This window comes from Buteo buteo, chromosome 13, assembly GCF_964188355.1.
Source record: "Buteo buteo chromosome 13, bButBut1.hap1.1, whole genome shotgun sequence".
NCBI lineage: Eukaryota > Metazoa > Chordata > Aves > Accipitriformes > Accipitridae > Buteo > Buteo buteo.
The window spans coordinates 26,119,667-26,145,042 of record NC_134183.1 but is presented as its reverse complement, the minus strand read 5'-3'; the positions used below and the strand labels follow the sequence as shown (position 1 = coordinate 26,145,042).

Here is a 25,376-nt window from a genome sequence, read left to right as displayed (position 1 = left end):
TGAATATAATTGAGTAAATGACAGGAAGCTGAGAGGTTACACATTCTGGTGACAGCAGCTTATCAACACCGCTTTCATGTAGCAGTTTGATTAGTAATTATATTGTTAAAGACACCCTGTTCCTACCTTCATTTTTATATTGCTGTTCTGGTTCATGTGAATAGAGGGTGGTATTACATACAGTTGAAGTTCTTTCCCCTTCCTCCCCCACAAGAACACTTAAAGCTTTCAAGAAATGCATGTGTTAGTTTTTGAGGACTCCTGCTTTTAAACTGAGGGTGTTGTTTGATCAGTAAGATAGTTTGCTGTTTGACTTAAATTCTGACTTAAAGCCAAATTTTGAACTGTTTGCCATTGGGGAAGTCAATCAGTAGTTTTGGGCTGTGCTAACTGAGCAAGTTTTCCCTTTTTCTCTAGAATTGGTGTCAACTATACAAATAAAGTCAACAGGAATGCTGGGGATGTTATTTTCTTCATAAAGCCCAAAATAGAAGCCAGGATATTTCAGCACAGAGAAGGCAAGTTGGAATTAGAAGGATCTGTAGCTACTAGAAATGAAGATTTCTGATAAGGAAAGCATGGCATACCAGAATCCACATATTCAACACTATCATGGTGGACTTGGGGGCCTCCTCCGTGAGGGAGTGGAAAGGAACGATGGAGCTGGAAGTCTTACTCACTTGTGCTTCTTTCACAGGGCGAGAGATGAAAGGACAAAACAGGTCCTTTTGAACAAACACTTCAAACATCCAATTTCAGGGGTCTTTTATGCTACCAAATGCTCGTAATTATTTTTTAAATCAAAAGGTGATAGATCTCAACACAACAGACTCAAACAATGCACCCCATACAGGTGAGCTGCTATGTGCCTACCACGCAATGCGCCTACCACACAATGTGCCCTGACAGTTTCTACTCAGAAGCTGAAACAGAACTTGATTAACAAGCCCGGTGTAAATCAGTGGCGGAATATGCTGGCAGGGTGGTAAGGAAGAAGTTTCCCATATAGCGTTTGACTTTACGGACACAGGAACTAAGAAGCGAAGCTCGAGACATGAATCTTCAGCCTGCACTGTGGCAGCTGCATACAAATAAGCAGCCTATACATTTGAAAGCTTGAGAAGTAAACTGGCTGTGCATTGAAAGGTAGGCATTTGGAGGTGGTAAATTTAGCCCTGACTCATCCAATGGCAATTTTGACACTTAGGTGGACTAAATTACTTTTAGGAGTTGCATCATGTTTTTACCAGATAGTTTGATTGAGCATGATTTAACCCATTCATCTACCTATGGCCAGGTTCTAGACCGTTCTCACTTGGAATAACTATGCAAGGATTTGTTTGTATGTAATGTATAGGACATAGATATGTTCTGGGTCATCAAGTTCCTTTCTGTCAGAGGCAATCATATCAATTAGTCTATTGTTTAAACTTATCAAATACTATCTTAAAACTGAACTCTTTTTTTTTTATTCATTACTTCTACTGTAAAAGACTTAGAAGACCTTTTACTGTTCACAGCTAAAAATCTGTTTCCAAGAGCTAGTGAAAGTTTCTTCACAGCTTTGTCCTTCACATTAAAGAGTTCTTCCCTCTCCCTGGTGTTAACTCCTCAAGTATTTACAGAGAGCACTCATATGCCAAGCTCTTCAGCCTCTTCCTGATGGACAGGTGCCCTGTTCCCTCAGCCACCTTAGCGGTCCTCCTTTGTATCGTTTCAACACGAGGGAATCGGAATCATGCCCATTATTGCAGACGGGTGCTTCTACAACGGTGTTAATACTTCCCAAGGTACTACCAGACAGACCTGGCCTGGCACACTGGAAATGCATTTGTTGTTTTTCCCCAAGCCACACAGGATGATCACTCTCTCTTGCCAATGTCCTGGATTTAAATGCCCAGTAACTTCTAGGAATAATGGCTTTCATCTCTGTTTGCCTTGCACACAAGACTCATTCCACTTTTGTTTGCGCACTGACAGTTTAGTGTTGATACTCATGTATAAACAAACTTTGAAGACAGAAAAAAATGCTGATGGATAAATTCAAACATATGCCTGATTTTTGTTATTTTTTTGACATTTAAAAGGAAAAGGTGAGTTTGCAATTAAAACACTTTTAAAACGCTAATGTCCTTGTTCTTAATAACCCAGCTAAATTCTGACGCAAAAAGAGATGCATGATTTTTTTTCACGGGTTTCTTAGAGAGACTCCTGCACTAGTCGGATCAAGGCAACCTCTCTTCCACCTACCACCCTTCACGAAAATGGATCGCCTCCGAAAAGGCACCGCGCACACGACTGCATCGACCTGCCATTTCTTGCGGTTCAGTCAATAATTAACCCGGGAAGCCTCTTTCACAACGCTTAGTTCAACTGTTACAGCATCCACTTGGCATTTCGCCCCCGTCGTTCGTTGGCGGTTGCCGGAGGAGCCCCCCCGTTCCCTGCCGCCGCCGTGCCGCCCCCCTCCGCGACGCCCCACGCCCGCGGTTCCGCGCGGGCGGCATCCCCCCCGGCATCACCGCTCGGCGCGGCGCCGCCTTCGGGGCAGCCCCCGAGCCCCGGGGGCAGTCGGAAAGCTCCGCGGCCCTCCCCGAGCCTCCGGAGGAGCAAGCGGGCGGCTCCGGTTTCTGAGGCGGATTTAACCTTTCCCGCCGCGGGGCGGGAGGGGGCGGCCCGCCCCGCCGCGGGGCGCGCGCCGGCGATGGGGCGGGCGGCGGGGCGGCGAGCAGAGGCCGGCGGGGCGGCGGGCGGGCGGGCGCCCCTCCGCGGGGGGTGAAGGGCTGAGGCGAGGCGGCGCCTCGGGCAAGGCGCGGCGCTCGCCTCGGGGCGCAGAGGGCGGCTGCCGCCTCCCGCCGCGGGGATGAGCGCCTCGGCGGCCACCGGCGTCTTCGTCCTCTCGCTCACCGCCATCCCCGTCACGTACCTCTTCAACTGCCTGGCGGCCGGCGGCAGGTGAGGCGGGCGAGGCCGGGCGGCTCCCGCCCTGCGGGGAGGGCAGCGGAGCGGAGCGGGGGTGGGGGGGGGCGGCGGGGCTGAGGCAGGTGCGGGCGGCCGGGGGAGCCCGGCGGGTATTTTTAGCGGCGGCGCAGGGAGAGGGCAGCTGCGGCCGCGGGGCTGAGCGGGACGGGGCGGGAGGCGGAGCGGGGCAGCGCAGCGGAGGGCGCGGGTCGGGCCTCGCCGCGGGCAGCCGGGCGCCGGCGGGGAGCGGCTCGGGCGGGAGTCGGAGACCGCCTCCCGGGTCCTGCCCGCGTCCTCTGACGGGAGCCGGAGACCCGCTCCCCGGTCCTGCCCGCCTCCTCTGACGGGAGCCGTGCCGGGATGCGACCGGGGAGAGGCGAGCGGGGCTCCTGGCTGGGGAGCGCGGCCTGGCCCCTCACCCCAGGACCCTCGAAACTGCGCGTTTCGCATCACTTGAAGCGTGTCCCGGCGTCCCCGGGGCTCGGGCGACCGCCGCTCCAGCCCGCGGCTCGCCGCCGGGGCCGGCTGGCAACGCCGAAAGGACAAACCGGCCCGGAAGGTACCGGCGGCGGCCGCGGCAGCCGCGCCCGCACCGCGCCTGAAGCCCGGGGCAGCGGGCGCTGGAGGCCGTCCCGGGGCTCTGCGGCCTCCCGCCGGCTGCCCTGTCAAGGCATTCACAGGCAAAATCCAATTCTGTTTGAAAACGAACGGAAGAACTCACCAGCCTGGGAGAGCTCCCCAGCCGCGCGCCTCCGGCAGCCTGTAGGACGTGCGAGTCTTAACTGGAAATGCCCATATGCCCTCGCTCTGCCGAAAAAATAGGATCCCAGGGTAAACCGCAGGTCTAGAAAAGCAAGGTCTTTCCTCATGGAAAAACCAGTGTACTTAAAGGTCCTTCTGGTATTTTGTGATCCCACAGCCTGGGGTGTTTTGCATTTTACTGCACAAATATTTGCTCTGTGTTTTTAAGGCTTTGCTACATCTGTTCCTTCCTCATTTTCCTCCTTCTGGCCCGTAACTTAATTTTTTGTTTCTCATTGCTAGAGAAATGCCGAATAACACATGCTGACTTACTTGATTCATTGCCAATATTTATTTCAAATTGGTAGACCGCAGTGAAAAGTCACTGCGATATTAACAGCTGTAACGGTATGAAGAAATTCATCACTGGGAAAACAGACTAGCAGAAGATTCAAACCGTAAAATAAATCAACAAGCTAGTACTGCTCATCCTGACTCAGAAAGTATGTGTGTAGATATTCCGAAATATTTGATCTTACAAGTTTTTTGCAATAATTTTAAGTCAAGTTTCACTAAGGCTGAAATTGTCATAATGTTATTTGTTTGTACACAATTTGTTTTCTTGGCCCACAGAGTGGTACTATGTATAAAATCATGTACCAAATATTTTTAGCTTATGCGTCTGGACTTTACCTACCTTCCCCCTCCTGTTTTTTCCCCATACACAAGCACAAAAATGAAGACTGAGAAGGAGAGTCTGTCTTAAAGAGAACTAAATGCAATTGACACACTTAGAGCTTATAGACCAATTTCAAACTGATTTTCTTAACTTGTGTTTTCTTGGGGAAGGAGACAAATTTGCTTTGTGCTGAAGATTTTTGTGCTTTCCTCTACTATGACTTTACATGCACTAACATTATAGCCCCATCTTCAGAGCAACGGTCTTTTCTGCTGAGCCCACCTGCGTTGATTACTGACTCCCCCCCCGCAAGTGATCCTGCTTTATAGGGCCAGAGAGACCTTTGGTAGCACTTCCAAAACTGGAAATTACACCTAGATCCATCATAGGTGCTCCACACTGCTATTCCTATTCCATGGGACTGTTTTATTTGCGAATATGTAGTTCCCTGAGTAGATAATTATTGCTGAGATTAGACTAAATGTCCCTAACGATCCTTTTTGGCCTTGAAATCTCTCTGTTTGTGACTTTCACCTCTTGTTGGCCTTTAAGTTTTCCATCATTTTTATTTATTTTTGCAGATACCAGTATGAAAACTGATTTTAGTCAGACAAATCTAGACTCCTGGATATGTTGTTTATCTAGCTATTTCCATATTTTCTTTTTTTTAGATGATCACGTGTGAAAAGACAGGCACATAAATTCTGCAAAACTATAAAATGGGTATTATGACAGACTATGAAATGGACTTTAAAAACAGCCTTTTAAAGTATTCAAAGTTACTTTAAGAGTATGTGCATTTGAGGATAGCTAGTAAGAAAAGCTGAAGAAGCAAAATTCTGTCTCTTTCTGTGTCTTTTAAATTTTTTTTCTTTTTAATACTGTTACAGTTCCTGGGTAATTGTTGCAGTTGGATTGCTGGTTCTGGTTTTTATTGCTCTGTTGGCTCGTGTTCTTGTCAAAAGAAAACCACCAAAAGACCCGCTGTTTTATGGTATGTCTTGGTAACAATGAAGCTAAATTCAGAAAGTGTTAATTTATGTAAATGATAATATGCGACAGTTATTTCAGTTTGAACATTTAAGGCAGGGCTTCAGAACCCAGTCTGGTGAGGTGCTAAGGAGCCAAGAAAGAAAGAAAGACTGGAGAAAAAAGAGGAGAAATAATGCTTCTTTTGAACCTTTTTATTCTTCTCAAATAGGAGATCTGGCTTAGGGACAACCCAGACCTCCTATTTGAAAAGAATAACACTCGAGTTGGGCTGTGAAAGTGTTTAAAATACTGTCATACCTGCTCTGTTAAGATCCTCCTTGTAGCAGTACTTAGGCACCACAGTAGATCTCTTATGCCTGTCTCATCCTGAGTGGACTCATTTGGGATTTTTGGATCAATGGCCTCTATGGCTTGGTTCTTCCTATGACTGAATTCCTTAATTCTGCCATTATTTATTAGGCTTCTGTGTTAACTCATCTTTGTGATACATAAGAAAGTTCAAAGCACTCCAACTCCTGGCTCAGGCTGTCTGCAGACTTGGGCAAACATTTCTATATTGATACTTTGCCATAAAAGCAGAAAGATCTAGATTACCTTTTAAAAGGAAACCTTAGATCTAGATTACTTTATAGCAAAAATCTGGAAGAAAAAACACTGCTGCTTTTTTAAATTTTACAAGATGGGCCCATAGGCAAAGCAGCATATGGACCACGTGTATTTGCCCTCTGTCTTCCTCCTCATGACAACTCGTAGGCATCTGTCCGCAGTGTTCTGTGCGAAGCCAGGAACTCTCAGTTCACACTGAAGTCAAAGGAAATAAATAACATAAACCTACTGCAAATAAATTTCCTGTCTCAAAGGAGTGACTCGCTAACTTGCCAGACAGATCTCCTATGGACTGCTGTGGCTAATGCAGTTTGCCTTGCTCACCTCCAAAAATGGCAAGTCACGTTTCCCTCTCCACCTCGCTTTTGTTGCCCTTTCTCCTTTCCAAGAGATGAGTACAGTCAAGGTTGTCTACTTTGTGTGACCAAGAGTTTTGAATGGCTACATAGTCCTTTCTGCAGACACTGACTTTCCACGGAGGCTGTGCCTACAGTTCTGCAGGATTTCACATTCCTAAGGAAAGCTTCCTAAGAACTCTTGACTAACCACTAATTAAAAATTACTAAGCTATGTAGGAAAGTCATATTGTATGTTAACTATCTGTGACCTCCAAGCAGATGCATCTAGTCCAGTAGATCTCTGCCTGACTGAATTTATCGGGCTGTGAAGCAACTGCATGATTCCAAATCTTTGTTAATTTATTAAATTTTTTCCCCTTTGTCTTATTACAGTTTATGCTGTATTTGCCTTTACCAGTGTAGTGAATCTAATAATTGGACTGGAGCAGGATGGAATTATTGATGGATTCATGACTCATTACTTGAGAGAGGTAAACAATTGTTTGCCTTACAAATGTAAATAAAATCTTTACTATAAATAACTTGGTATGGTATTTGTCACAGAAAAATAGCCACTTACATATTCAAAAGGGTTTTCTCAAATTTGGTCATTGACCTGTTTCATTATTGTTATGGACAAAACCTTCACTGACTTGAAATCACTGACTCATTTGGGAAAAATAGCATACCTTTCAAGCTCCAATGGTATTTCACTTAGTTTAAATAATACTGTTCTGTATTAACTTCTGTGGGAATTGAATAGACTGTACATGTTTGCAGAAAGCCATAGATAGCACTCGGGAGTAGATGAGTACGGCAGTACCTAAATGTGTTACCAAGAAGGAAACAAAATTGCTCCTTTATTTTTGCCTAATCACTTTACTAAAAGGAATTAGAGTTAAAAAATGATGATGCCAGATACGTAGTCAGCAGAATCTGTTGGCTGCTGAACATCAACATCCACCAAAAATAGCTCAGTAAGAGCTTGATATGAAAGTCACTGAAGTCATTGAAAAGATTCCATGAACTTTAGCATGAAATGAGTTGGACCTTACAAGGTTATACGTTGTCATTGATATATTCAATACTGTTTTAGATCTCTAGGTTGCTAAATATATCTTTAATTTTTAGCTTTTATCACTAAAATATGCAAAAGTAATATTTCCATAATGTAAGTAGAACAATGCTGACAGTCATACATAGGAGTTTTCCCTTCCATCTTACACCCTATTTTGCAACTATAGAACTGATTTAATTATGCCTAATCCTACCTAAATCAGGTTTGTGCCTGGCAACCTGTATCATCAGTCAAAAACTGTACCTCTGGATTGAAAGAACATCAGTTACTTTTCTGAAATTGTTTCATGTTGGTTTTTATTAATTATTTGTTCTTCTTCCTCTAATCAGTGTATCTTTTTTAAAATAAATGTTCCCTAGGGTGAACCATATCTCAACACTGCATATGGCCATGTGATCTGCTATTGGGATGGCTCTGTTCATTATCTGATGTATCTGTTGATGGTGGCAGCTATTGCATGGGAGTAAGTAATTTTGATTTGTGTACTGTTTACTTTGCTTGCATTCTCATATAACCTACAAAAGGCTTTCTTTTCTATGCAGTATTTAGATTTTTCTTTCAGGACCGTTTCATGTCTTAGGCCAAAGTAATGCTTTTAAAATTTCATTATTTTCAGGAATTGTACCCTCACCAAATTACTCTTAGCTGAATAAGCCCAGCGAATACATTGAGTTGTAGTCTGTCTTCACTCTGCAGCAGAGAGCATAGCCCATCTGCATGCTTTGTGTTAGTTAAAAGGAAAGCTTAAAGATGATGCATGTTAAAATCATGTGCGAAAACTTTTTTTTTTCCTAAATAACATATTTCTGGTAGGAATAATGTATTGCTTAGCATGATGATGATCTCTCATCCATGGTAGAGAGTACCATGCAGTTTAAGAGAAAATGGTTATTTCTAGAGATTCTTATGTTTCTTGCTGTTGAATGAAGAGTTTGAGAAAATACGTATTTAAATTCCAGAGGCTAATGTATCCACTGGTAATAAAAGCATTAACAGAATGAAATGAGTTATTAGTTCTTTTATAGTTTTGTACAACCTGTGATGTGCAAAATCATGCAGCCTTCAAATGAGTGAAACATAACAGCAAATAACTAAATATGCACAAATCCTGTACTGGTCATGTGATAACCTTCTCACACGTGAATGTAGGATTTCTCCATATTCCCCTCTCAGAGGCAAGAATCCACTGTTGACTCGTGGTGCAGATTTTAAAACCTTTACTTACTAAGATACAACCATGGCAATTAGTCTAATATTTTAGGGTGATTTGAGGTAGGGCATTTTTAGGAACGGTGCAATAATTATGTCTTGTTTTCTTTTTTACACAGACAAAGCTATAGAACCATTGGCCTCTACTGGCTAGGTTCCATTATCATGAGCATCATTGTCTTTATGCCTGGAAACATTGTGGGTAAGGACATAATTTTATGACTAACTTTTTCCTGTGAAACATTTTCTAAATTCAGCATTAGGCTATCTGTATATTACTGCAGTATTGGTTCATTCTGTAATAATATGAAAGAGGAATTTTAGGAATATCAGTAAAGTGATGCAAGATATTTTGAAATTTAAATATGAGGAAGGGAAGATGGAGACCAGAAAAAAAAACCCTTTCAATTTACGTTGCTCTCAAGGAAAAAAAAAAAGTATTGTATTTGTAACACCCATAAGGCTTTCATCCAAACTAAGTTTAATTTAAGCAATGAGACAATAACTGTCTCTTAGTATCATAAAAATATAAATCTTATTCTGCATAAAATTTCCAATTTACTTAATATTTCAAGCAGCTTACAAGAGGCATCCAAATCACCTTTAGAATTGAAACTGGAAGCAATTCTATTTTCAAAATAAATTTAACATTCCTAGATTTCTAACATAAATCAGTGCATAGCTGTGCTGCTAGAGGTTGAGAATTGTAATAAAAAATTTTACATCATTATTACTGGCAGGTGGTGCTTTAAGAGTGCCACCCCCCTCAATTAAAGATTTCCTTTTTAGCAAAGCTTAAATTGATGCAAAGTTGACAAGTGTTCAACTGAGAAAAATGTTGATGTGTCCAAATCCTGTAGTCAGCTTTAGAAAAGCTCACGATGGCCCTGCTTTTTATGACAGAGGAAGAATATTCATGGTGCAGCCTGGGGCGAGTCCAGTTCCCTCCATTGTAGATACACAGGCACCACAGAGAAAACAGTCAGCAGATTTAATGCTACAATATCTTTTCCTCTTTCCTTTAGAGAAGGCTGAGAAACTTGTTCTGAAGAGCATGCCTTCTGCCTTTCTGACATAGGGAGTAGCCAGTGTAAAGGACATGGATTTTCCGGATTTACCTGCGCTGAGGATAGCTCTCTGAATTTATGCTTTGTCCTTAAATATTAGTACAGGCCTGTAGGAAAAATCAGGACTTTGGAAAACAAATGCAATATCAGATCTTCAAAAATGGATGCATTCCTTTTTTTCCATTTTTAAAAGAATGATGTCTGTATTTGAAACAGGTTCCATTAAGAGATTTCAAAGCTGTCCCATCCTATAGGATTACCTAGTGCAGAGTGACAGGAGTGGTTTCCTGTCCCCTCAAAATGTCCCCCCTTAATTTCTGAAATGTCCCCCCTTAATTTCTGAAATGGCTTCCTGTCTGATGGCTCTCTGTCACCTGTGACTCTACCACTGTTGAGCACATGATTTTCAAGAAGATTTGTGTGTTGCTTTAAGAGCTATTTCTAATATTTTATGTTTACATTACCATAGCTGCTTCAGGTTTGATATTACATAGGACATTTTTTAACTTTTCTGCAACACAGCTTACAAATTCTCATACATCCTATGATTATTTTTTTAACAGGCAAATATGGAACAAAAGTGTGTCCTGCTTTTTTCCTAAGTGTACCATATATTTGCCTTCCCATATGGGCTGGGTTCCGAATTTATAACCAACCTTCGGTGACTCACGACACTCCAGTCAAGGTAATATTATTGTATTTAAGTGTTGGCTACTGTTAGGAAAAATGAAATATGCTTGGCTGTTTCTACTGAGTTTTATAGGTCCCTTGGTGAGCATGGAATGTACTGTAACTGTTCACTGTTGTGACAATTCCTGCCAGGCTGCGTAGGCACTGTAAAAATATCTATACTGTGGGACCATTTAATTATGGTGGGCTAAAGAAAAAGCAAAAGAATCTCATGTTTAGCGTAAAGAACCCATTTCTAGGTGTAATTGTGTTACTAACCCCTATCTGTTCAGTTTCTGTTTCAATTTCTTAGCTGATGAAAATATTGACATATACCAGCTTCATAAAGCACCACAAAATCCTGATAGAAGCTCTGCAGGAAAGTATTCTTCTGCAGACAACTTACAGATTTCATGTAATTTAATAATTTTTTGTATGTGCATTCTGCAATATTAGATTTTACAAGTAAGACACTGTACATTAATTGATATGAAAATTATTTACACACTTCTTATTAAAAAAATCCATAAAATTAATGTTTGCTTAAAACTCCTTAGACCTTTGCCTTTGAATTGAATAGTTGGGCTATAATAAGTTTAACTGAGCAATCAAAAAATGCAATAAGAGTTTATGGGCTGTTTTATAAAAAAAAAGAAAAAAAAAAAAATCCCTGCAGTACAAAGCACAGAACAGATCTTTAACTCTTTGTTGCTATAAGCAAGCCAGTTTATTGCCACAGCACACCATATCAGTTTTAAGTAATATAATCAATTAATATTTTTGCATCACAAGAGCTCCTGAGTCTCAGTCAGGTTCATTCTGTAACTGAAAACATAGACACAGATGAAGAAGTTAGTTCCTATTCCACAGCTAATAGGCAGTCAGTGTGCAAGTGGCATAGTCTAGGGCATAGAATAACAGCAGATGATGCACTGACAGATTTTCCCAGAAATGTATGAAAGGTAACATTCAGCCATCCATCCATGATTCTTCAGTAGGAAAGAGAGGTATAGATAGATATGAGTATCTCCTGAAGTTTGAAGAACTGCTACAGAATCACCACCTTTAGGGCAAGTCCCTATGAAAGGCAAATTGGGAGAGAGACTTCAGGTGCCAAACCCTCTTCTACCCTCCTGCATAGGCTTGCAAGAAACTACATGTCCCATCCATCCCAAAGCAATTTGAGATGACTTACTTAAAGGTGTCACTAGTTCTGGCCAGAAACATATTCTTTAGAGTCATCAGGGTAGAGAGGTGTAGCTAAAGGTAGTGATGGCGAATTTTGCCATATATATTAGTGAGAACATCCTTTCCACGGAGGATGGATGAAGGTTTCAGTTCTTTTTCCTAGTACTGAGAACACCACAGAAATTGCTATTATAGAAAATACATGATGGACTGCTTATTTGCTGAAATATAGCTTATCAGGAGCTAAATTGCTTACCTAGGTTTGATATTCTACTTCAGTATATATTGCAGAGAAACTTAGTTTTTTAAATTCTGTTTCAAAAAGAGAGTGCATAAAAAGCTGGTGATCTGAAAATTTAACATTGCACTTCTTAGTGAATCCTTTCTTGTAAACCTACACTTCCTTGCTCAGAAGGTGATAGAAGAAGCTTTGATTCCTTTCCCTGGGGCCTCCTACCCTTCCTACGTTATTTCTTTTTTAGAAGTCGTACTTATTTTTATGCTCCATATCCAAGCATAAATACTGTTCAATAACTGTATACCTTGAAATGCCTTTAAATCTTAACATGACTACTCATCAATTTTTCTTATTTTTTATACAACTTTCTCAGTCCCAAATTAAGTATTGTTTCCAGGAAATAACTGTGTGTAATGCTACTAGTCAGTTAGCTAATCATTGTAAGTCCTGAAAATAGTTAGTTCTCTTTCAATAGATCATTTGCAATTAGCTGTAAAATTGAACTTTTTTTTAGCTATCATTCAGAGTTGGTATTAAAAGATTTAAGAAGAAAATTTAATAATGCTTTTAAACATGATAGTGCAAGTATATAGAAAAATACTTACATGAAAGGAACAGAAGCAAGGTATATTCTGTTGGCCAAGGTATTAATTGCTATAATATTATAAACCAGTTAGTTAAAAAATAAATAAATCACTGTCGGGACAGAGAAGAGGTAATCAAGTTTTGGGTGTTTTCTAACAGAGGTGGGTGCATGCGAGAGGAGTAGAGTTATGCCCTCATTTAGAATCAAACCAAGCTGTGCTGCAGTATTTACAAAGCCCAGCAGATTTATCTACAAGTATATCAACTCAGAAAAGTTTAATGTAATTTAAAATTCATTAACAGAATTCATACACATAAATTCAGATTTGCACATGAATTCTGAAGGGACTGACTTCTATGGACAGCACACAAGACTACTCTGATTCCTTAAAACTGATCATGTAAGGAGCCTCTCAGAAGTTATGGAAAATAGCTTTTTCCTGGAAGTGAGAGAAATTGCAAAGCATGCCTACACAATTCCTTGCTACACAAAAGAAACAGCAGGGTTGGCGAGATCTGTGCAGAGTTCAATGTTGTTTGCAATAAATGGGAAACCTGTGGCGGGTCATCTCTACTCAGCCAGTGTATTTAACATGTAATTCATTTTAGCATGTATTGATGCAACTTTGCTGTATAAAAGAAAGGTAAGGCAAAATTAGTATGTAGCTGAAGTCTGTCAGCAAAGTGCATACTGTCTTTCAAATTCTTGCTTCTCCTTTTTTTTAAGGTTTGTGTTTTCACTTTGTTTGCATAAATGTATGCATAGAGAAAAAAAGGTGTGAGTTTTCTGTACCATGGCAATTTCACAAACTCATACTGTGCTAAAAGTCATTTCCACTAATATTGGCTTTGTCTACAGAACCTCTAAGTACAAAGTTCTATTGTGGCTTTGTGATCATAGTAAATATGCACATTAATTTAATATACATTTTGAAATGAGGAGTGATACATATATATAAGCTTTAGACAAAAGTGGAAAGAAAATATATCAACCCTCAAACTTTCCATTATCCTTAGGTAGTCTACATCTGAAAATGACTTGCAACTCAGCAGCCATGGGAGGCCTTTGTCTTTCATAGGAATAAATATTAGAATATAGATATTCTTTGCAGGTAATATTATAAACATTCCTACACTAGTACTTTAAATACTGTGAAGTGACACCATACTGCCAAAACAGACCTGTTATTTGTGTTTAAAAACAAAGGTGTAACTTTTTTTTTTCCTGAAAAAGATCCTTTAAAAGAAAAAAAAATAGTTTTATGAAAGGGACAGCCTATCTGTTTCAAATAGCCTTATTTTTGTTAACCTACAATTCAGATCTTGCAGTTCTTACTCAGGAATTGTGCTTGCAAGATCAGTTCTCTGGTTTCAATAACTTTATTGTGACTATCTTGATCCTGACTGCTTTTAACTGTGCTTCTACATCCTAATTATTGTTTTGTGCTTTGGAGACAATTCCACAAGTGTATAACAGGAAGGAAATCAGGTTTTTCTTTTGCTGTCTGCATACCAACACATGGCTAATAAAAAGGAAGAGGAAATGAGTAACACATATAAATGGGGAAGTTTTCCCTCTGAACTACATAAAGATACTCTGATGTGCTTATAATTTTGCCTGTGACTACACAGTGCTGAAAGTGTACCTTGAATTATTTCCATGGGTCATGTAAGTTTTACCATGTAGGCGAAGAGATGACTTTGGTTCCTCCAAGCCATCTTCCGTGTTGGGTATCTATATAGCCTTTTCTACTGTAGAGTGTGAACCCCTCACATCTGCCCATGTGGTGCAGCAGGGGGATTCTTGTTCTGAGGCTGAGGAAAGGAGGTACAGAACAAATCAGATCCAGATGCTGAGAAGTGCTTCAGTGCCCGTCAAAGGAATCCATAGCATACAGTAATAAAAGAATGAAAGGAGGATTTTCCACATGCTCCATACGTGCACACACGCATTTCTCTATTTCTGAAGTACATATTAAGATATATTATTTGCTCACTGAACTGAGCAGAGAACTCAACTGGCCACAGAAAGGCTTTTATTTTATGCCACTGATATTCCATTAATTTCAATAGTGTCACAGGCTGCTGAAAACCAGCATTCACTGTCAATAATGAGATCGACCCTCATTTTGCTGTCCCTCCAAACAGTCCTTTTACAAAATGTATTAGATTCAACTTCAAATGCTTGAGACAAACCTGTATTTCCAAAGCTTTTCTACCTAGGGACATTCAGGAAAATTAATTCATTCCAATTAACAAAAGACGCAACTTTGAAGAAATTAGTTATGCTGCTTTAAAGCCTTATGTGATTGCAGAGTTAAAGTAGTGTTCATTTGATTTAGGTTGCTTTGAAAGTAAACTAATCTGTATTGAAATGGCTTTAATTGGATTTATCCATTTCTAGAGTTTATTCAGATTAATTTTCCTCACTGCATCCTATAAAGTCTGAAGTCACCTTTTTAGATGTGGAAATCTTTCTGTCTCTGAAACCAGTGGATAAATAGGGTAATGTAACTGAGAACTAACTGCATCTATCATAATGTTTCAACACTTCACCCTTCTTGTAGTGACTGATCTGGAGTTAAATATGTGTCATGTGGAACCTGGATGTACTCACTAAACATGTTCTGTGTTGCAGGTGGTTCAAGAAATCCAGAAGAAAGGACTCTTAAGACGACCAATAGATTTAATGTTAGCTGCATACCTCATTCTAGCAACGGGGTTTTGCATATTTAGGGGCATGGTAAGTTGAAGATATTTTAATATTCTGGCCTCTAATTTTCAGTCAAACTTTTAAATTTGAAATTGTGTCTGTGTGAAAAAGTATGTACATTTTGGTTAAGGGAAATCTTATGACTTTCAGAGTTGAAATAAGCCTTAGATATAAAAAGGACAAATTGATTATTTATGATAATTAGTGGTGCTTTGCTTCTCCATTTTGCCTTGTATAAAGTATGTTTTTCAAAAGGAGGTGCAGAATCACAAGAGTAAATAGCATCCCAAGTGCAGATGAAAACTCTTTTCATTGGTCTGGTATTACATTTATGGCCAAGAACATGGAGACAAACCAACTAAACTAAATCTGTATTCATGTTTTTCTAAACAGAGATGCATAGTTAAAATTATATAGGAAACCAAGTTAATTTACACTGCATGAGATAGAGGAGAACATTTCCACCTGAAAAAAAAAATTATCCACATTACCTGAACAACACATGTTGTTTCTACTTACCAAGAGCTAATTTTTTAAAAATGTTTGCTTTTTAAGCATAGCTGATTGAATTAAAATTTCACAGGGAATGAATCAGTACTGAAAATGCTTGAAGTAAATAAATCCAGTAGTAGGTAAATCTAGTCCTGTCAGGTCTAAAGCATTTTCTGTCTTAAGCAGAAGGGAAGTTGTATATCATTCAGTGAACAGAGCTCAATTGTTTAGGTGTCTTAGACAAATGCCTGCTTGCTTGATTTGTAGATCTGATTCTGTCTAGAATAATTCAAGAGGGGACAATAAGTACCCAAGCAACATTTTATTTACGTAGCACAGATTGTTCTTTTGTAGTTGTGTTGCTCACATTACTCTGTCATCTTCTGCTGTTTCTCTGAAAACTTGCCTCTCAAAAATATTTTTTTTCTTATAACTTGTCACAGACTGCTTTATTTCTTATACATCATGCTATTTCAGAGCACCACTGATGCAGGTTAATCAGCTGTTTTACCTGTAATTTCACTGTGGGAAATGTTAATCTCATGCTCTAACATCTAACTTGGTTCTGCAATCCCACTTCTTCATTTCTCAGAGGAATTTTTTTGTTGATTTTGAGAGTGTGGTCATTTCCTTACATATTTCCTTTACCAAACAGGAACTGCTTACTGGCCTTACTTACACATACAGAGATCAGTTGAACATCTCTGTGTAAGCTGCAGTAACCATGATTTTGTGAAAAGGGTAATAAAACTTAATCCATTATAGTCTACTTGGACCTGCTTCTTGGATGCTTATGTTGGAAAAGAACAGGGAAGAATATCCACTGTTTGTAAATCTTTGCATTTCTTCTTAAAGTCACACAAAAAAATACACATGAAATTAAGTTGTGCAAAACTTACTGTTCAGTCCTGTAATTTAGGCATTAACGATGCCTTGCCATAAAACACTTATAGTGACAGCTGTTGACACAGATTGCTAACTCATTTTAGAATAGTATTTTTTGTAGTAGTTTTAAAGGCTACTATGAAGAGGAACTACTTTTGCAACTGGGTCTCTCTTCATGTTTATTGGGAATTTTGTTCTTTCTATAGGAATGTAAAATCCAATAATCTCTATCTTGCTACTCTCTTAAAAATTATTATTATTATTTTGAGTAACACCTGTCTCTCTGCATTGCTCTCCACTGCTACCTTGCCACAATGCAACTCTTTTGTTGGACTACATTCATAGCTTACTATCCTAAAATTGGGTGCTTAGCCTGAAGTTTCCACTGTTTGAGCAATTTTCCATTGGAAAGTTCATTTGCTGGGATCAAAGTCTGTTTATCAGAGCAAATCAATAGCAATTATACTTTTAGTACAGCATAGCCAACTGACTGAATTCTTTTCCAGTCAAAATCTTTAAAACAGGCTGTCAGCATTTCCTCTCAAACTTTCTGAGCAGGAGCTGAGAGGAGGCTGCATTTCAGCTTTTTAACTGGTGATCAAATGGATCACTGTTGCAATAGACTTTGAGCAAGCCTCCAGGGTAGCAGTGCTGCAGACCACTAGTGAATCTTTAGGCTGGTAACAGGTGTCAGGTTAGCTCGTTTTAGAACAAATTCTTTGTTCACAGGAAGTTTTAAAAATTCTTCTTAGATTGCTCTGGATTGCCCTGCTGAACTCTGCCGGCTATATATTCAACTTCATGAGCCTTATATAAAAGATCCTGCTGCCTATCCTAAGCTTCAGGTAAAGCACTGACTGTGGAGCATAGATTGTTAAGAAGTGATTTGTTGACTGGCACAAAGATGAAGCCATGGGTTTCACAGATGGCAAGATCAATAAGGGAAGTATTTGTTCATGGCAAGTTAAACGTTATTTCATATTTTCTACTACAACCATTACAGAGTACCAAATCTTCACTGTGATAAACTTAACTTAGATTCAAATCAGTTACCTAGAGTTACACATCCTAATTACTCAGGCTTCTTTTAATATAGTCCATGAAACAGATCTGCATGCTTTTTATGATCATTCCCTTTCCTTAGAAGGGCAAAGTAGACTTTCAGTCTGGAATAATGGAGCAAAAAGGGGTGTAGTAGTAGGACTAGGTTCCTTAAGCTCATGTTATGCTTCTGTGGCTAGTGACACACTCCTTGAAACGTGGCACTTTTTACAAACCCTATTTACACAAGCATTGCAGAGGAGGGAATGTTGTGCTTTAGTTTTGTATTATTTGCAAGGTTGCCATTCTTTTGCAACCTTGGCTGCTGCATGGGGTCAGGGCCTGAAGCAGTAAGAGGATTCACAGGTGAGGCAATGAGCAGAAAACAAGTATCTCTGCCGGACCTATTCTTTCTGGGAAAGGGGTGGCTTGGGTGTCTCTCATACCTCCCAGCTGAAAGTGCAATGGAGCTTGAGAAATGGACACCCATGTTGTGTTGGACACCAAATTAGGTCAAGCCATGCTTATTGGCATGGTCTCAAGATGGCAAGGGGTAGGAAAACATCCTGGGATGAAGTGGATTTGGAGGGGGCAAAGAAACAACAGCCATCAATATTAGTGGAGGCCTTAGGGTAGCTGGATTCAGTCAACAGCATCTGGGTATGAAACTCTTTTCTCAAAGAAGTTATAGCTGCAAAAAGGCCCGGGAATCATTGCTGCCAGGAGTGTAGTTTTGAATAGTCTCAACTCCTCAGTCAGCAGCTGGCTAATTTTGAAATGCATCTCCCTCACACTGCAAAGCAACTAATATTTCTGTTTAAAATGCAGATGCTGGCATACATGTTCTACTCTGTGCCATACTATGTGATTGCTCTGTATGGCCTACTGGTGCCTGGTTGCTCCTGGATGCCTGATATAACCCTTATACATGCTGGAGGACTAGCTCAGGTATTTCTTTGTAAAATGTTCGCTCTTGAATTACAAGTTCATAAGTAGAGACCTATGGAATAAATAAGGGGCCCAGGGCTTGATCTTCCCATGCAGGTTTTATGCCATTCTAACTCAGATCACCTTTTGTATTTGTAAAAAATTAATTTAAGGAAGTGGAGAATCAAACCTATTACATGTCTCTAATGGCTGCATTCTTGCTTTAGTAGACTTCTCTCCTTCTGCAGAATCTTTTTATTGGGCTCATTTAAACCTTATTAAGCACCATGCACTCTTTAGCTGAGACGGTGGAGGAAACCTGTCTTAAAGCTGTAACAGTCAACCATGTAAAAAAAAACCCCAAACACAACAAAACAGTACAATACATTGTTTCCATAATGTGTGAAAAATATAAATGGTAAAAGTCTACTAGTCACACAAAACGGGTGACATCAGTTGATGATGTCGATATAACACTGGGAACCTCTTGGGCCACAAACCACAGTACACTAAGACATGCCTGTATTGCCAAAGGCAGACCAATGATCATATTTCTTAACTTACTCTGTTCTGATTCTCTGAAATAAACAACTGTAGTTAATTACTAGATGGTGCTGATGCTTACGAGTAGACAGACCAAAAGAAAAAAATTCAACAGGAGCTAGTAAATGACTTCTCATGACACACAGATGAGCATTAAACAGTTGAGACAGAGCGACAATTGATTTGTACTGCATGTAGGAAACGAAATGTGCTCTGAGCATCCGGACAATGCAAAAAATATGCACATAATCCTGCAACAATAATGAGAACATAGGGATGTTGCAATACGTGTAATTCAAGTACTACTGTTAGACAAACACAGACCAACACTTTGTTCCTTAGGCCTGAGATAACAATCAGTGATACGAACTATGATCCAGCTAAATTGCCCAGTAAGGATGGGGGGAGTGACATTTTATTTTCTGTTTGTGAGCAATTATCACAGAGAATATGACTTTTTTTCTAAACAGTTTATAGAGAATCTTGAATTACCAAATTATATCAAAACAGGATCTGGCAAGCATATTAATGAGGAGGTTTAGGTGCTCAAAAGGTATCATAAATATTATACAACTCTGTGTGGCCCAAATCTAGTCTAAAAAAAGCGCAAGCTAGCTAAAGTAGGCAAGCCAGTGTCAGGAACCTCTCTCTACTGACAGATTACTCGGGTTTCATGAATTCCCCAGTCAGTCAGGAAAGAAACCGCTCCTTCAAAGATTATTTAGCACAACGAAAAGCAAACCAGAAGTCAGTGTGCTGACTATCACAATCTTGCAAATTTACCAAAACCAACAGCCTCCCAGATTGGAGGCAATTTTTGTTTTGTTGATTTGGTTTGTTGGGGTTTGCTTTGGTTTTGGTGGTTGTTTTGGTTTGGTTTTTTTTTTTTTTTTTGTTTGTTTGTTTGGTTTGGGTTTTTTTCCCTTCTTTTAAATGTTTCCCATAACAAACACTCACTTTTTTTTTGTTTTGTTTTGTAATGGCACTTTTTACCTTTTAGCTGTACAATTAATACAAGCAAGATTTTGTTGCTGAAGTCTAAAACCCCTCTGTTGTCCCTTGTGGTTTGGCTTCAGGATAATGCTGATTTACACATTAGACAAGGAGAAGAAAAGCTACTGGTAACCCAAAGCTAACACTCAAAACTTCCCATTTTACTCTTTAAAGCTTGTCCTAGGCACAAGCAAAAACTGTGGGCTGGCAAAAACTGTGGGCTGACAAAAACTGATTAAGAGAACTCTATGTTGCTGCACACTCCCCACATTTTATCCTGATTCAAAAAACATTTCTTTAAGTTTGGGAGGGTTTGGTTTGTTTTTTTTTTTGTAGTTTTTAGTTTAATGCACTGCAGAATGAACTTCAGTCATCCCACAGCTGAACATAATTTAATTGATTTGGCTTGGTGAGCAACCTGGGATGAAAAACATGTGAGACAATGAATTGAGGACTCCTATATTATTTTGGTTTTGGGCACAAAACACATTTCCAGGTTTGTCTAGTGTTTTCTCAAATTAAAACATTGTAACTGATATTTAAAAGATATGTAGTTACTGAAACACATTTTGCTTTCTATTATGCACAAAGGTCCAATAAAGGTAAGTATCTAACAATGGAAACAGTGGGCATTGCTCTCTTGGAATGAACACTGCTCCTACAGATAAGGAATGTGGAGATTTTAATTACTTTTATTTCTATCATTATGAAGTACGTCCTTTTTACAAAAACAAGTCTCAAAATACCATGTGATGCATCTAAACTAATAACCTCTAAAAGTGCCTAGCCTTTCACACACAAAGAGAAATATTTACTGTGTTTCAGAATTACATGTAGCTCTCAGCTTGAATTATTCTGTTACTAACATTCAAACTCCAAAACCAGATTGTGACCCTTACTGGACTTTCTGAAGCTTCAGGAAGAACTCTTTAAATGTCACATGACTAAAGTACCAGGAGCTTTGATTATACAAAAGGGTTGGAATAGCCTTTGATTTTGATTAAATTGCTATCTCCCTGTGCAAGTGAGCCACATGAGAAGGGATGAAGAGCCATAGCCCTGCTATCCAAAACCATTCTGTCTCACCAACTCTCCATAGCCTACTTTCCTATTCTCTCAGATGTAGAAAGTTTTTCTCTACTCCTTCTTCATCTGTTTTCCTTAATCCTGCAATTTTTGTGGCTACTTTCTGCAGTGTCTCTTGTCTACAAGAGAACTGAAACCCAAGGAACATATTTTTCTAAGTTACTTTCTCCCCACTCATATTTGATAGCTTTCCTTAGGCTCATAAGACCTGGTCCAAATCCCTCCAAAATAAGTTACAGTCTTTGCCTGATTTTAGTCAGTTTTAGAGAGAAGGCACAAAGCGAAGAAGGACTCCTAGCCTTTTTCCAGGCCCTTCTCTGTCCCTGGCTGGAGGGCTTTCTTGACTGCAGGGTAAGAAATATTTGAAGCATTGCCTAGGATTAGGCTACAGGCAAAAAATATTGTAAAAAATCCAAACCCAAACTAATTCATAAAGACAAGAAGCTTAATGAGTAGCAGGCATACACAAATTGCAGTTGTCAATTTGAGCAGTGCCATGTCCAGTACCAGGCAGCTTCCAATTGCTGTGGGACAGCCTGATCAGCAGGCTGGCCGAGGCTTCAAGCTTAACAAAGGCTGTATGTTAAACAGATAAGGCTACCTTAGAAGTTCACCTACAGCATCTCATTTGGTTGATTTCTCAGCCAAGGTTTAGGGTTTGATCCTCAAAATTCTCCACTTAGAGTGGGTTCAATAACAGAAAGCACTAAGGAATGGCTTATTCACTGAGAGGACCTGATCCCAGCAAGGTAACACAACAGACTCAAGGTTGCTCTCACTCACTGCAATGCCAGCCTATTGCACAACAGGCACAGAGATCTGCAGCAACTAACAGCTCTTACTGCTTAAAATCATGATTTTGGTGCAAGTCTGCTTGGTACTTGAAAGAAGAGCAGGACTGGGCTACTGGTGAGTGAGAGATTTGCTTTTAAGATACACCCCCTGCCCCAAGGGAGGAAAAAAAAAAGGGGGTGGGGGGTGGAGCAGAAGCAGAGTACAGTCATGGAAAGGAAACATGAGATTAAAGACATAACACAGTTTCCACAGAGGGAAATCAAATTAAAAAAAAAAAGTTACTTTAACAGACCTAAATATCCTCCCTGGTAATGAAAGGAAAGAGCAATGTGTTATATCGAAAAACAAGTCTAATAAACAATAATTTTATTATATGGTACATAATTAGCTATTAAAAATCTTCATGGGCTACAAATAGAACAAACGGTTTCTGCTGTTTCTTTTTATAATGCTCAAAGCTTACTAATGTGCCACAAGTCTTCTAAGAAACAAGACCACATAATAAGGCTTAGATCTTCAAAGGCATCTAGGAGGCTGTGGGAGTTCTGGGTCTCTCAGAAGCAGCCCCTTACAGCTCTTTCTGACAAGGCTTACTGTGAACTTATTATGAATTTACTGTGAACTTACTATGATGCACAGCTGGCCACTCTTGGAGACAGGCAGGCATTGCAACCCTCCACAGAGAAGTACATAGCTTAGCATCTTGTTCACCCCAGAAGAGGCTCTAAAATGCTAGCAGGAGGCTGTTATTGTGTCCAGGTAAACATCAGACAGACCCAAACCTCCTACCTGAAGCCTGATGGTGGCTGGCTGTCTGCTTGGGAAGTAGCTACCTCATATAACAAGAGGACTTTGCTGCTGAGCACTAATGCTCTGGCTGCCTGGGCTGAGATGGCTTCCAAGGCAAGGAAAGGTAGCAGGGTTCTGAGCAAGACCACCCAGGTGCCAAAGGCAGTTCCTGCCTGAGACAGGCAAGAACAAACAGGCTGTAAGAGACAGACTGAATTATGAGGCCGATATAAAAAGGCTGCTGATAGCATGCCCCTGAACATCTGTTTACTGTGTAATAGCTATTTACAGAAACATGCTAAGTGGCACTCTGCTGAAGTGTGTTTGTATTTGATGTGATTACTCCGTTTCCTGACTCAGGTTTGCTAGATCAGCTTTCCCTATTCAGTGGAGGTGGTTAGAATCACCTGAAAACCAATTTCCTTTTCAGTTTTGATGTATGGTCTCAGCCTAACCTTTTGCTAGAGGGGTGTGTATTAGAACACCTGCACTGTATTACACTTTCTACTTTGCTAACTGTGAATGGAACTGTGTTCTTTGTGAGTCCAAAATAACTCCTGCTGAAGCCAGAACAGAGGACGTGATTTGGCCAGAGTGTACTCCTCTGCGTCACTAAAATCCTGGTGTCCCTTTCTCCTGCTCTGCTTAAGATCAAATTGATGTTCTTCTCAGATCTCCTCCACTGCTAACTAAGAATAAAAAAAAAAATTGGACACACAATAATTGATGTGAATGAGCCATGGCTTGAAATAGCAGGTAACAGATGGAGACAAAAGACAGTGACTATCCTGACGCTTCTAACTTTAATGTCTGTTTATGCTAAAAATATGCTTCAGCTCAGCAAGCTTGTCTTTGCATATAACCTTCACTGTAAACTTAACCTATACTTCAGAACCGCCCCGAGCCCAAAAGCCAAATATTGCAGACGTTTTCTGAAGTCACCAGGAGTTCTGGGATCAGAATCTGGAAGACTGGGTTTAAGATTCAAAAAAAACCCCAAACCAGAACTAACATAGCTTCCAGAATTTCACTTTCTAACTTTATTCAGAGTGAGTGTCTGCTTCCCGTTGATGCCAAACACCACAGTCCTAGGTAGCTGTGTGCAAGTCCTACCCCCACTACTGGGCTGAGGCTTAGGAGTGCAGATCTCTACAGTGATGGACACTTCAGCAGCCATTTGCCTGGGGAAGGATTGTGGACCCTGTTTGCATGAATAATCACCTATAAGCCAAGGGTGAAATCCTGTACCTGATATAAAGAGTGCCACCATGTGCATAAAATAAACCTCCTACTGTGCCACTGATGGTTCCATTTATGCCTCTTATACCAAGATATTAATGACCTTAGTTTAGACTGTATTTTTATACCACTGTGCAAAAGTATGATGGATAACTCTGGAATAAAAGGGCTGGCTTGGAAAATGTCACTGGAGATGCATACTTGCATGCAGATTATGCTGTCTTTCCAAAATATACATCAACTTTACCTTTTTTTAATATATACGTTATATACACACCACAGGCTCAATTTTCCCATATTGGTGCTTCTCTTCATGCTCGAACTCCTTACATCTACAGAGTCCCTGAAGAAGCAAAACAGTTTTTCCTGATATTGAACGTAATGTATGGGATTCTTCCCCAGCTGTTGGCTTACAGGTGTGTCAACAAGCCAGAGTTTTTTATGAAAACAAAACAAGAAGAAAAAACAGAATAGCACAACTCTTTTCAGCTCCTCTTTTTGGCTATGTATATTATTGGGTTGGGATGTAACTGAACTGCTCAGATAGAACCCAAATGAAGCGTGTAAGATGTGTAAAATTGCACAATTGTGTAAAGTTGCACAGTCTGTTTTGTTTATCCTACTCAAAAAGGGAAAATAAAGATGACTGCCTTCAATACCACTTCTCAACATTTTGACTTTGCGCTGTAGTGGAGTTGCTAGTTCACATAGCTATTTTTAAGTAAGCTGCTTTGACCGTTTTAGAAATACTGCATGAAGTTAAATAATAATAATGATGTCAGTGTTCAGCCTCCACACACTGAAGAATATCAGCGCTAGCAATCCCTATACAGAGCTACCATAGAATGTGAAGGACAACATTTTAAAGTGTGAAAAATTAACATACATAACTCTGTCACATGCACAGGTTTTATTTGTCAAAAAGTATGTCTCGTGGGTCAGCCTTGTTAAAAATCCCAAGAAATCTTTTCAGAAGCAATCAACTCTTATGGTAAGACTCCATATATGATAAGCAAATGATAGAGTTTTGTTAATTCTTTTAAGGATTCACTTCTGCAAGGACTGCTCACCTGCTTGAAGTTAAGCATGTGCTTACTAGCCCTTCTGAACTGGGCACGGAGGGCTCATTACCTTGAACAATCAGGCCTTACACCATAGCATGCATTTTCAGAGGAGGGTTTTTTGGCCGTGTTCTTCTCTGCAGCTAATTTTGCTAATGCTCTTGGGTCATAAACAAGTAGCAGCAAATACAGCGACCTTGGTTTGTGTAGTTTATGTTTCTGTTTGCCATTACAACTGTTTCTATGCCTTCTATGTGTATTTATACTAAAAGCAGTACACTTAGTGCCCTTCTCACAGATAAAATTAGCTGATACATTTTAACTGGAAACACTTTATTTTGGGATGTTGATGTTTGGGTGTTTTGATTTAGAGAATTTTAAATTTCTTTTTAAACCTAATCAGTAACAAGAAAGCATCAGCTCATGCGCATGCGTGTTGCACCCTGCACAAGGGGACTTT

The 25,376-nt window shown here is 40.0% G+C and overlaps 1 protein-coding gene across 4 annotated transcripts; it reads left to right on the top strand.

Annotated features, from left to right (window-relative positions):
- Positions 1 to 2,604: 2,604 nt before the first annotated feature.
- Positions 2,605 to 24,511, top strand: TM6SF1 (transmembrane 6 superfamily member 1). 4 transcript variants are annotated; one of them, XM_075045154.1, is made up of 10 exons: positions 2,703 to 2,955; positions 5,272 to 5,375; positions 6,712 to 6,809; positions 7,756 to 7,859; positions 8,725 to 8,807; positions 10,236 to 10,357; positions 14,991 to 15,095; positions 17,195 to 17,287; positions 18,312 to 18,431; positions 23,709 to 24,129. In XM_075045154.1, exons 1-10 carry the CDS (start codon positions 2,864 to 2,866, stop codon positions 23,751 to 23,753), a joined length of 966 nt encoding a protein of 321 aa, XP_074901255.1. In that variant the 5' UTR covers positions 2,703 to 2,863; the 3' UTR covers positions 23,754 to 24,129. The 4 variants fall into 4 exon arrangements, with proteins under 4 accessions (XP_074901256.1, XP_074901255.1, XP_074901254.1 ...); XM_075045152.1 differs by lacking the exon at positions 23,709 to 24,129 and adding an exon at positions 24,138 to 24,511 and having other exon boundaries at positions 2,713 to 2,955; XM_075045153.1 differs by lacking the exons at positions 18,312 to 18,431; positions 23,709 to 24,129 and adding an exon at positions 24,138 to 24,511 and having other exon boundaries at positions 2,707 to 2,955.
- The last annotated feature ends 865 nt before the right edge of the window (positions 24,512 to 25,376 follow it).